Source organism: Pterocles gutturalis, unplaced genomic scaffold, assembly GCF_000699245.1.
Source record: "Pterocles gutturalis isolate BGI_N339 unplaced genomic scaffold, ASM69924v1 scaffold7126, whole genome shotgun sequence".
Lineage (NCBI taxonomy): Eukaryota > Metazoa > Chordata > Aves > Pterocliformes > Pteroclidae > Pterocles > Pterocles gutturalis.
Genome location: NW_010100257.1, coordinates 73,890 through 85,966, shown reverse-complemented (window position 1 = coordinate 85,966; position 12,077 = coordinate 73,890). Strand labels below are relative to the sequence as shown.

The 12,077-nt window shown below is 41.6% G+C and overlaps 1 protein-coding gene across 2 annotated transcripts in view; it reads right to left on the bottom strand.

Annotated features, from left to right (window-relative positions):
* Positions 1-235: 235 nt before the first annotated feature.
* Positions 236-12,077, bottom strand: part of RCAN2 (regulator of calcineurin 2) — a 77,076-nt gene continuing 65,234 nt past the window's right edge. For both annotated transcript variants that reach the window (XM_010079077.1, XM_010079084.1), the window contains exons 2-4: positions 9,895-10,068; positions 7,679-7,850; positions 236-396 (exon numbers count right to left, since the gene is read on the bottom strand). In XM_010079077.1, the coding sequence (XP_010077379.1) occupies positions 236-396; positions 7,679-7,850; positions 9,895-10,068 (507 nt within the window). The remainder of the gene's footprint in view (positions 397-7,678; positions 7,851-9,894; positions 10,069-12,077) is intronic.

The window sequence follows — 12,077 nt, the reverse complement described above, 5'->3', positions numbered from 1 at the left end:
TTGTTTCTTCAGCCTTGTTTTGCTCTTTTCAGAATTATTTGGTGTGTGATATGGTTACATATACAAAGATCTTCTTCCTAGCCCTTTTATTACATAGGCTTGATTACCGTGGAGGGATTTCAAGGAGTTTTATGTCCTGGTACTCAATAGGCAATGGCTGCCTTTCAACAAAACAAAGCAAACAAAAACCAAGAGCTGTGCTGGAGGAGAGAAGTGCTGCTTCTGCTGGAGAGGCTCAGTTAGATACAGGAGGTGGCAGACCAGGGCGCCGAGTTTGAATGATTTTTGGCTTTGGAGAATTCTTTGGGTCCTCGTCTTCTTCCATGTCGCTGTCGCAGACATGCACTACCACGCTGGGAGTGGACTCTGTTCCTGCGTGCAGCTCATATTTCTCTCCTGGAAGCAGAGAAAAATAGTTAGACCAAAAGATGACAGTCTGAGTAGCAGCAGTGCAGCCCATGGCACTCTTGGACTGCAGAATACTCCTGGGGCCAACAGCACTAAAAAACAAACAAACAAAAGAGTACAAAGAGGAGAGACAACATAGAAGTTCATGGTTAAGAAGAGGGCCTGGAATCCAACCTATCAAACATTTGGTCTGAAGTCATGTCACACCTCTTGGGTTAGGGCCTTTCTTTTTTGTTCTTTTCTTTCAGTCTAGCATGGCTCCAGTCCCTTTTTAAGTCCACTAGATCCTATAACTTGTTGCCTCCAGGCAGACATCAACACCTGGTCCAACTGCTCTGGAAATACAGAAATACATAGATCTGCTCCAAACGGATTTTGAGATTCAAAGCTCTTTAGCTGGGGCTGTAACAAATTCTGTCTCTCCAGATGAGATTACAGAGTGCAGTCTGTAAGTGCTCACTAGCAGGCTAAATGCTTTAAAAGTACATTAGATTTTATGACTACATGCATTCCTTATTTAAGTCTCCACCCAGTACTCCTGCCTGGAAGATGAATATGGCTTAGGTGGTTACCTGCAAGAGTCCACGAGCAAACAAAGGAAAAGCAGGATCAGACACAGGACTTTCAGTCCTGCATTCTGTCTGTTGACACTAGATGTGTTTTAGATTCCATGCAGGACCTAAGTAGGTATTGGATATTAAATTACAAGGAATTAATTTAAGACTGTAAAGAGAAAGAGTCCTAGTGGTGACATTTCTGACAGGATGACTTGGTCTTTCAGAATTGACAAAAACCCATTCTCAGCACTAAAAACTAGAAACCATTGCAGATAATGCACTGCTCCTCTTTGGACTATTTATTATCACTCTCATCTCCAAGACCCACAAGCCACAGTTAAAATAGGCTTACAGTAACCACATGTTCACCTGATAGCTTGTATTTTTTTTTCATAAGATTGCTCCAGAACAACTGCATATTTAAACTGGAAGAGGGCAGACTCAGACTAGATATTAGGAAGACATGTTTTCCTGTGAGGGTGGTGAGGCAGTGGCCCAGGTTGCCCAGAGAAGCTGTGGATGCCCCATCCCTGGAGGGGTTCAAGGCCAGGCTGGATGAGGCTTTGAGCAACCTGGGCTAGTGGGAGGTGTCCCTGCCCATGGCAGGGGGTTGGAACTCGATGATCTCTAAGGTCCCTTCCAACCCAAACCATTCTGTGATTCTATGACATTGCCTGCAAAACATTCTGAAATGAGGAAGGTGAGGTCCCACTATACCTAGCTGACCTGTATTTACATGCACCCTAAATGCCTGCATGACATGCAGACCCCGGCAGTGCAAGGTGTTTCATGATGACAGGGAAATGGCAGTCCCCACCTCAAAGCTTTTGTAGTTCTTGTTACTAATTTGGATTTTTATTTATTAGCAACTTTGTAGTAGAGTAATTCATGTGGGGGTTGCAGGTTTGGCCCTACATTAGCACACACAGTTCTGAGACTGTCATCACGTGCTATTTGTGCTGGCAAATTCTTGGTCCAAGTAAGACCGGGTGGCTTGGGACTAGAGGACATGCTGCATTTTTGCCTAAAAAATAAGAGGCAACTAATGAATAATAGCTATAAGTCAGGCATCTTGCTGTGAGAAATATTTTACTGCTGTGATACCATTAATGTTGACATTTAACTGCTCTATTTTTGGCAACCTTTCCTCTGAATCCAAATTGAGCAAAGCATTACAGGTCTTGCTGATAGGCTAAAATATAAAAAAGAGAAATAGCTTGGTTGTGCTGCATTGAGAAATTATATGGTTTTTTCTTTGCCTATTTTCCCTGCGGGCTTCAGCTAATTTCTCAGCTATGGGCTGACGTCAATGCTGCCAACCAGCACTGAAGGCTACATTGGTCACTGTCAGCTACGAGCAGCTCTGCAGTGCCGCGCACACACAGCGCCGGGCCCTTTCCTCGTACACCAGGACCATGAAGTAAATCAGATTCACTGCCCTCGTAAGAGGTAATAATCCCAGTTCAAATGCCACATCATTTTATTGTTCAAATCCTTCCCAGAAGGACTGTTTCTGCTGAAAAAAAATAGTGGAAATAGGTACAGACACAAGGAAAAATATTCAGGTGCCTCTGGCACAAGTAACTGCAAGAGCAATCAATGTCACTTTGCAAATCAAAATGTGATGCGCCCATAAATTAGGTTTTTAAGGCATACAGTTATTTCTGAGCATAAATGAGCTGCAGACTCAGTACTGTACTCATGATTATTCATACCTGCAGAGCTGTGGCTCAAACTACAGAAAACCTTTATACGGCTGAGACAGGAGCAGAACAACAGTAACTATCGGACTTTCATACAGCGGTATCTTATTCCTAAATGTAACCGGTGTTTGCAGAAAAATACTAAGGTAGTAAGTACAAAATATAAATCCAATGGATACAGACAGATTACCCCTTCCCCTCTGTTTTTTTTAAATGTTTTTTTTCTTCCCTCTTAAACAAGCATATAAAAAAAAGAACTAAATCTGCAGCAGGTAAGCTAGTGGAGTAATGGTTGAGTCACTGCAATCCAGTTATGTTTACAAGACATAGGTTGTCCCAAGCTAAGAGTAGCAAGTCCAATTAGCGTAGTTAAGATGTAGCAACTTCTGTAGTTAGTATCACTCAAGCATTTGTCCAGTTATCTCACTCGGCTGGCTCTGAGCCCTACATTGCCCCACCACTCCTGCTTCTCCCACTTGCCTGGAGAACTCTTACAGCCAAAGGACTCTTGGGGAGAGGTGTCCTTCTCCTCCAGCAGTCTTTGGGCTATCCCCGATCCTTATTATTAAGTTGTTTAAATATTCATGTAAGCTGAGATAACAATGGAAACACATACATTTACTCAGAAAAATATCACAAAATTTATCAAATATGCTCTAACATGTAAACTCTGCCTTCAGCATATAATGCAAGGAAGAATTAAGCTGTGGCACCTCCACCATACGGATTTGTCAGAAAATGTTCCCAACAAACCCCTGAAAATAGCAGTAAAGTTCCTCTATTCATTTGCTTTGCCTAAGAAAAAATAGGAATCTGAAGTTTCACCATTCAACAATGAGCCTAGCTGCTTTTATGTCACTTGGCGCTACCTTCTGTGACCACATTAACCACAAGCAAACCCACAGGTGATGCAAGAAAGATGACGACAAGAACAGCACAAAAGCAACTTAGAATATTTCAGAATTAAAAATAATGGCATGGGATTTTCTATCCCTTTGTAAATCGGTACTATGACCTCTCATTGATGGTACATCTCTTGTCTAATGAGGCTCTTTTGTCCAGCAAAGATAGTATGTTCATATACTTAATTAATAATGAAGAAATGGTAATGATACTGAGCAGCTACCTCATCTCTGTTTCTGGCTCATTATCAAAGGTTAATGGGTTCAGAGCTGTCCATTCCATGTTAAACGTGTCATTAGCATCATAAAAATACCTTCCCCTTACAGTCCTTTCATCCAAGTGCTTTACAAATAATACGATGCAAATAACGGGTGATCCTTTGTACAGGTGCATGTTTATGCCAGAAGACATACAACAACCCATCCCATATGATACCTCTCTACTGTATGGATCTGCCATACACAAGATGGAAGAGCTGCTCTCTGGAAGCCTCTTAGTGATGTTGCAGGAGAAGGGCACCCTCCTCTCCTGGCCAGCAGAACGTGGCAGAGGCACAGCTTTCTACACCCAGCAGCTCTCCTGTGCCCTGCCCCTGGCAAGGGGATGGAAGAGCAAAAGAAGCCACAGAACAGAGGGGACAGGAAGGACAAAGATGGAAAATTTTATCTATCACCCATCTGCCTACCTCTCCACTCCCTTTTAATCCTCTCTGGAAGTCATATGAAGTATTTAGTATTTCCTTTGAATCAGTGAGAACAAACCTGAGAGTTTGAAATCCCTGTGTGCAGCATTTACTGGGCAGGGTCCTACTCTTCCCCATTTTCCCCTTCCCTGTGCAAGGCTCAGCCAAACCTTAGGGGCAAGAGTTACGCATCCTCCCCAAGAAGCCCAGCTAGAGCATGGCAGGAACACCTACACCTTAATTGCTCAGAGACAAAAATGAAGCCCTGACCAGGCCCTCCTCTGACCACTAACCATTCGCAGACACAGCGGCCAAGCGGCACAGACCGCTGCAGGGTCTCCTTTGTGTCCCAAGAGGTACCGCTGTGGACCTAAGAGCCATCATGGGTAACACTTCAGAATGGTGCTTTCGTAATGTGAAAAATGTATTTTACACGACCTGGAGCGCAGCCTGAGGGCATTTAGGAGGTGCAAAGCCTGCTGGAATGCTGATGAGGGAGTGGGAAACATGGAGAGAACTGAAACTGGTACAAACTTGTCTATATGGCCTACTGGAGACGGTGCCCAGCCTGCACTGGTTTGCAAATAGTGCCTGCAATTGTGGAGGCAAGTGCGAACTGACAGAGGGCAAAATCGCACCAGGGCTCAAGACCCTGACCTATATTGTGTGTTACCGTATAGTACAGATCATCAGTGGAGCCGTGATCTGTGAATCAAAGCCTGGGGAGAAAGGAAATTTGTCTGCACAACCACTGCAGGGTTTGAGACTGGCAAGGGGAGGCCAGGGTGGTGGCACCTGGGATCCTGGGGAAGGGCACTCTGGAGTGCAGTTACAAAGCGAGGGAGTACAGGGCGGTCTGTTGAGAAGAAATTGGGGTAACAGGTTTGAAAGAGGCAATGGAGGAAGCAGAGAAGAAATATGCGGGTTGGGGGATTAGATAGGGAATGTTTAGGACTGCTTTCCAGAAAATAAGGACTTACACTAGTGCCAATTTGTATCCTCATCAGTATTTTAAACTACTGGAAATTCTCTTGACAGTGGAAGTGGTTTTCATCAAAGAGATTAACAATCACTCTTCTTTATTTACAATATATTGAAAAAATTGTAGGCTGGTGGTCAGAACCAAGTACAGGCACAGTTTCTGGCTCTGACTGGTCTATGGCATTCTGTTCATGTCTCATTTACAGCTCAATTTCTGCATCTGCAGAAAGTGAGAATATACATCAATCAACCAGAAGCTTAATTAAATATGCCATGGTCTTCCCTAAGAAGTAAATGCACCCTCAACGATCTCATTTTAACGTTGAAGAACCAAAAGCCAGCTTCCTTTTGTGCACAGCAAAAAGAGATCTTTCCTGTTAGACCTCTGAGATGCCAAACAGTCACTGCTGCAGCCACAAGGCTGCAAAAAAAAAACACAAAAAAAACAAAAAACAAACAAACAAACAAAAAAACCTGTCCCAAAAGTGAGCTTGGAAAAACAAACATCAAATCTGTTAACTAGCTTCTGTAGCTTCTGGCCTATTCATTTTACTCTGGAGTGAATCACAGAATCATAGAATGGTTTGGGTTTGTCTGATGGACAGTTTTAATCTCTAATTTTGTGTCTGTGATGATTATATGAAAGGAGATGACCTGTATTCATGGAATGGGAAAGTAGTGTGGGTCTGTGTCAAAGTGGTGTATCTTACGCTCCCAGCTAAGCAGGTCAGTAAAACTCATCTTGTACTGAGGACATACAAAGAAACTGTTTACTATTTACACACTCAAATGAGTTTTCCTGGTCCTCAGGTATTAATCTTACCAAATCAGTGTATTTCATATAGTCAAGATTCACCACAAGTTAAACACACAGAACTCAGGCTCTAACATTCAGCATTCTGCAAACAACTGTGCCAGGCACTATTTTTTGATAGCTGATAAGCCATAGTTATATTTTTTTTACTGTGTTTTTTGTTTGAATGAAAAAAAAAATCTAACTTAACTGAGGCTAACAGTGTTATTTGATGTCCAGCTGCATGTTTTACTGGTGTGATACTGAGAAATCCGTTTTGGTGGGATTTGTTTTTCAATGAAATTCTAAACATAGTAAATGCACAACTGAGAACTGCAACGCTATTTTAGAACTGCCACTGCAGTTAACTAAAACTGAACCCTCTAACAAGTGCTAAAAATAGAAAGAAGAGAGCACACAATGACTTTTCATATTGCTCCCTGCAGGCTCCTTAAATACAGATGCATATGACCTTCACGCAAAGCTGTCCCAGAGTGGGGGACAATGAGTGATATTTCACATGCCACTGCTCTAGAACAGGAATTGATTTATTACCCAGCTAGCTAGGGAATTCGTTCACATGTTTCCATTTATAACACTGCTGCATCAAAGGGAAAAAAAAAAAGGGGGGACGTTTTTGTTTTTCTTTTATTCAGCAGTTTAGAAGCAAAGCATCAATTCTGGAAATAACAATATGCAAGTTAGGATGGTGTCACACCTGACAACCCTTTTTTCCTGCTGAAGGGGAACGAAACACAGGAATCTCCACTGTTCTCCTGATATATATTTTGTCCCTATGAGAGATCCCATGTGAAAAATACATGAGATGGTCCTGCAAACCTTGTGAATCATGAAACATCTCTTCCTGCACCCCACGCACTTCAGCTCCAGGTTACCCTGGTGCAGTTACACAAAAGCCCCAATAATAGGATGTCTGCAATTGGAAGCTAGTCTCAGAACAGGAAACAGCACCTTCAATACAGAATCTCGAAAATAAACTCCGATAAATTTTCATGAGCTCACCCCCCAGTTGTTATTAGATTGGATCTGAAGTGTTTTATTTCAATATGAAAATAATTTAACAAGCTATTGTTTCTTATAGTTTAGAAATGTAAATTAGACTTAATTTCTAAATTATACTGTTCAGATCTGAAACTGGAACCTTCTCCATTTTGAAAATTTTAGAAGAGGATGCTTTAACAGCTTTGAAAGAAAACAATTTGTAAAGATGACTTAATTAAATCAATAGTAATATTCTCATATGAGAAGTTTTGGTTTAATCAGATGAGCATTTTCTAAGGGAAAGCATTGTTTTGAAAATCCCAGCTAGCTTTAATTCCTGGAATTCGCTGAAGATGGGAAGACAGAAGAAAGTCTACCTGTATCACCCATTGACATCTGTCCTATCTTAAGAGGCTACAACTTATCCCATTCCTTCTGCACAGAGTTTTCAACAGAAAATGGACAGTCTGTAGGTACATATGGTAAAACTCATTCTTAAGCAAAGAACCAGTTGACGTGCATCAACTTAAATCCGAAGCTTTCATGCAATTTACAGGCTTTACCCCAACTTCCTCTACAGGTATTATCTATGCTGCTATTTCTCATCTGGTTTTTCTGACACATTTTCACACAAAGACCACATGCTTACCTGGTCCTAGCTTAGAAACTGCATAAAGGAGGTCGTAGTTGATGACAGGAGTTGCGTCATCTATTGGTTGCCACCCTACAGGTGGGGATGCTGGAGGCGAGATGAGAAACTGTTTTGCAGGCTGTGGTGGTGCCAAATGAAGCTTGTCTCCATCTGTCTCAGAGGTCTGAATCTTTAAAACGTAACAAATACATTGTTAAGTATAGGATGGGTAAATGGAATGGTTACTCCAGTCATACACTTCTAGTACCAAATGCCACCCAGGCAGGGTTTCAGAGATGAATTTCATCTCAACCTTACACACATGGTTCCTCTACAGTAAATACATGGTGGGGGGGAGGACTCTTATATGGGCAAAGCTACAATGTTTGTGCCTATTCTCTGTGTTCTCTGAGGACAAATGCAAAGCTCTGGCATGCACAGCTGCTAGTTGAGAGATTTTTGAGGCTGAAAAGATATTTTTGTGATCTACTGGTTTAAACTCCTAAATAAAACCAGACATTAGACAAGAAACAGTAACTCCTGCACCAACGCCTTGTAAGTAACTTCGGAAAGGTTTCTGAAGATTTGATTCCCTTAGCTGAAGTGCTAATGGAATCTATCTTGTTCCTTAGTCATTTGCAACTAATTGTTCTCATTTTAATTCCATCTTAAACTACCTAGTTTAATTTCTGCTCTTTTCTGGTATATCAAAGAAGCCTCAACATAAATTAATTATACTAAAGCCATACCGAGCAAGCTTACAATCAGCTGGAGCCCGGAAGCAATAAACTGCATTTGCACGACAGCAAGCCTGAGACAGCACCCTGCTACATGGGAATAGGTTTTGCCAAGAGCCAGTTTGGGTCTTGCAACCTCATGTTCCCCAGAGCTTCTAGTTCTCTAAGTGCTTATCCAGTCTGGCTCAGGCCCATGTAAACACACGCTGCTCCAGACACTGCGCTGCTTCCACGTTTTCGTTCCCTGGACACAACTAATAAGCTCTTGTAAGAGTACATGTACTGGAGAGCAGAGTGCAGATATCTAAATGGCTTTGCAGGAAATCAGCTTAGATATGGAGACTAATCACTATTATGCATGTTTTTCTTTTTCTTGTGTTATCCTAAGTTTTCAATTAACCTTTTCATTGTGCGGTTAGAGTGAAATGATTCTCAGATCTGCTTAACAGCAGGTTTTGAAATCTTTCAGGAAAAAATTAGAGCTAGATCTAGGAGATTAAGGCATATAAAATGGGATTGAGATAGATTTTCAACACCTAAATCCAACTGTAAAATCTTATGAACTCATCTAACCCATTAAGCATATTGTTTTTTCCACAACTGTAGTTTCCCATTCTCCTGAGATTCTGCTTCGGCCCAGGCTCAAACCAGCTCCTATTCTGACCAGGCTTTAGAGGCTCAAAATTTATCTGCCTCTTAGGTTTGACTGATAGCTTCAGATGAGCCTGCCCTTAACCTCAGACCTCTGAAGGACCAATCTGGCAGCTCAAAGCACACTTGCATTGCTTATAATCACTAGTGAGCATCCCATAAGCCACAGTGGCCACAGCAATTTATTAAAACACATTCAGAAGAGGTGGTGGTCAGGTTCCCAACCTCCCTCGCCTTTCTGCATCCTGGCTGGGGCCTAGAGCTCACCCAGGCTGTGGGAGATCTGGGTTCTCTCACCCTTGGCCAAGAAGAACTGAACCTCCATCTGACACTTCCAACAGATGGATATAATCACCCAGCCCCCAGGCTGGAGGTGTTGTTCTCTCCCTACCTTCTTCCTTTTATTTGATCTTAATAAATTGCTTTTAGAAAATTCACACATGCATTCAGTAAGAGAAAAAAATATAAAAGGCAGGAGGAAGCCTGACTGTGGCTCAGGGTTGCAGTCAAAGTAATTCAGACCTACCTTTTTTTTTAAGAACTTATGCTACTTTATATTACCGCTTTTTTATAGTTAGAGAGTGACCCACAGAAAATACTCAATGTTGTAAATCAGTTCTAAGCTATGTAACTTCTGTGCTTTTAACAAGCAACTTGGCTCCTAAGAGGTCCTTTAAATTTACTGCAGACCCACTGGGCAGGTACAGCTCAGGCAACATAAGGAGTAATCTTTTAGCAGAGAGATTGGGCATGGGAGAAACCCTTATTACTTTTATTCAGTGTTACTGCACAGTATTTCTATAAAAGCTATGCACTAGCATAGAAGTAGATACCAGATTTCATTACCTGTGCAAAATACAACTTTAACTTCTTCCCTCTGAACTGTGTTTCATGCAGCTCTATTCTGGCACGAGCAGCTGATTTGGGACTACTAAAATTTATCCGCACACGCCTGAAGCTTTTAAACAGCTGGAATGTCACGCAGTCATCGTAGGCACGGAACAAGCCTTCAAATTTTTCCTGCAAATGAAAAAGAAATAATGCTGAAGGTTAACTTTGTGCCCTGTCACATCACTCTGTGTCATAGGATAATCTGAAACTTGATGACAACTGTTTAATCAGGAGGTTTCAGCCTGTGGCCTTTGGGGGTGGCTGTCCATAGACTAATAAAGGCTCTGTGGAAAGAAACTAAGGAAAGCACTGGTCTGGAGGTGCTGAACCACCTGCAAAATGGTTGGGGGAAGGAGTCTTCAAATTGAGAACCCAGAAGCTATTGAACTTCTCATAAAAGTTGAGCAAAACTGCGATGGCGACTTCTGAAATGAAGCTGAAAAAGTCATATGAATGAAAATACCAGACAACTGTGGTCTGATCTGCACAAAAGCAACCATTGTGCTGAATGGAGTCAGCAAAGTCAGGCTGGCTGTAACCGAGGGTTACATTCACATCAATGCTGCAAGGTCATTTTGTATTGCATGCTATGTTTTTCTGGATATTTTGTCATTTAAATACATAGCGCAGATACACACTCATTCCTTGAGAGTTCCCATAGCAGCAGGGAAAAAATTAGATTACTGACAACAGTGACCTGTCCCAAAGGCAAATTTCAGGCTTAAAAATGTTTAGCTGTAGAACTCCATGTTCAAAAGCACGACAGAAATACAGACATTTTAACATTGTAAAAAATCTGAAGTATTCCACATCTATAGACCTAGAGATCAACAAAAATTCAAGGTACGTTAGCAGCCCTGGAGGATCAGAGCCTCTGCAATTTCTCTGTAGACTATGCACACACAGGGGACTAGTTCCACATCATTAAATAAAACCAAAGTCTTTAAATCAGTTCTGACATACGTGCACAGGTCTTTTCATTCACATAAGCATAGATTCATAAAATTTTAAGACTGAAAGGGAGCAGTTCTCATTTCATCTAGCCTTTGTGTCTACTCGGATTTTAGACTGCCATCCACTGTCTCACATAAAATCCTGGCATTTTAACTACTGCAGCAAAGGCTTGAAGTCTTAGAAGATGAAGAATCAGAAAAAGCAAAGCCCCTTCTTTCAAGAGTTCTTTATCCTGAGAAAAACATTTTGAGATTATTTCATACATGAGATCATTTCATACACTGAGGGCTATTATGTCAGGTGTTTGTATAATTACAATAACCTGACGTTTTCTTTTATATATCTGCAAGTAAGCACGTTTTTACATGTTCTAAAATATAACTTCTTTCCTCCTCATCCAGGAAAACACTTCCATATCCCTTAGAGTGGATAACTGGTAGAGGCTGCTGAAGCTGAAACAGAATATGTAATTTATGTAATCTCATTGATACTTCAGTTCTCATCTGTTGATCTTACAAGCAAGAGAAAGAATTGAGAACTACTCAGAAAAATATATCATGAAGCAGAGTGAAGCTGGATCAGGGAGCAGTAATAGCACTGGGGGAGTGCCTAATACCAGCATGATCCATTTGTGAAAGAGTTAACTAGGAAAACAGACCAGTTTCATCACAAGGAGCATGAAACACTAACGCGCATGGGCCAGATCTCCTTTCATTCCCTGCCAACTCTGTGGTCTTCTTCCCCACAACTGATATTCCATCTCTGGCACCCTTTCAAAGGATCTTCCCTGTGGTCTATTAAGCTTTCATGATTTTCATTTCACTTCGCCTGACCTCACTCACCTTCTTCTCACCACAGGAGATACTTTGGAAGAGGGGAAAAGAAAGAAGGGGGAAAAAAAGGAGAGGAGAGAGTGCAGTGGTTTGGTTGAGTGTGAAAAAAGGCACGCAGTAATCCCACACACAGCACAAAGTTGATAGGTTTGCACAAGCGGGTCTAGCACCTAATGTTCATATTGTCAACATTTCACACCTGACTTGTGTTTTTTAACCACTTTCCTTACACTTTTGCAAAAGCCTATTTTCCTGAGCAGAATTCTACATGCAGTGGTGTTTGTATAAAGGTCAGCCAAAAGCAGCAGTCACCTCAGTCCTGTTCTGCTGTGAATTTTGATGCTACGACCT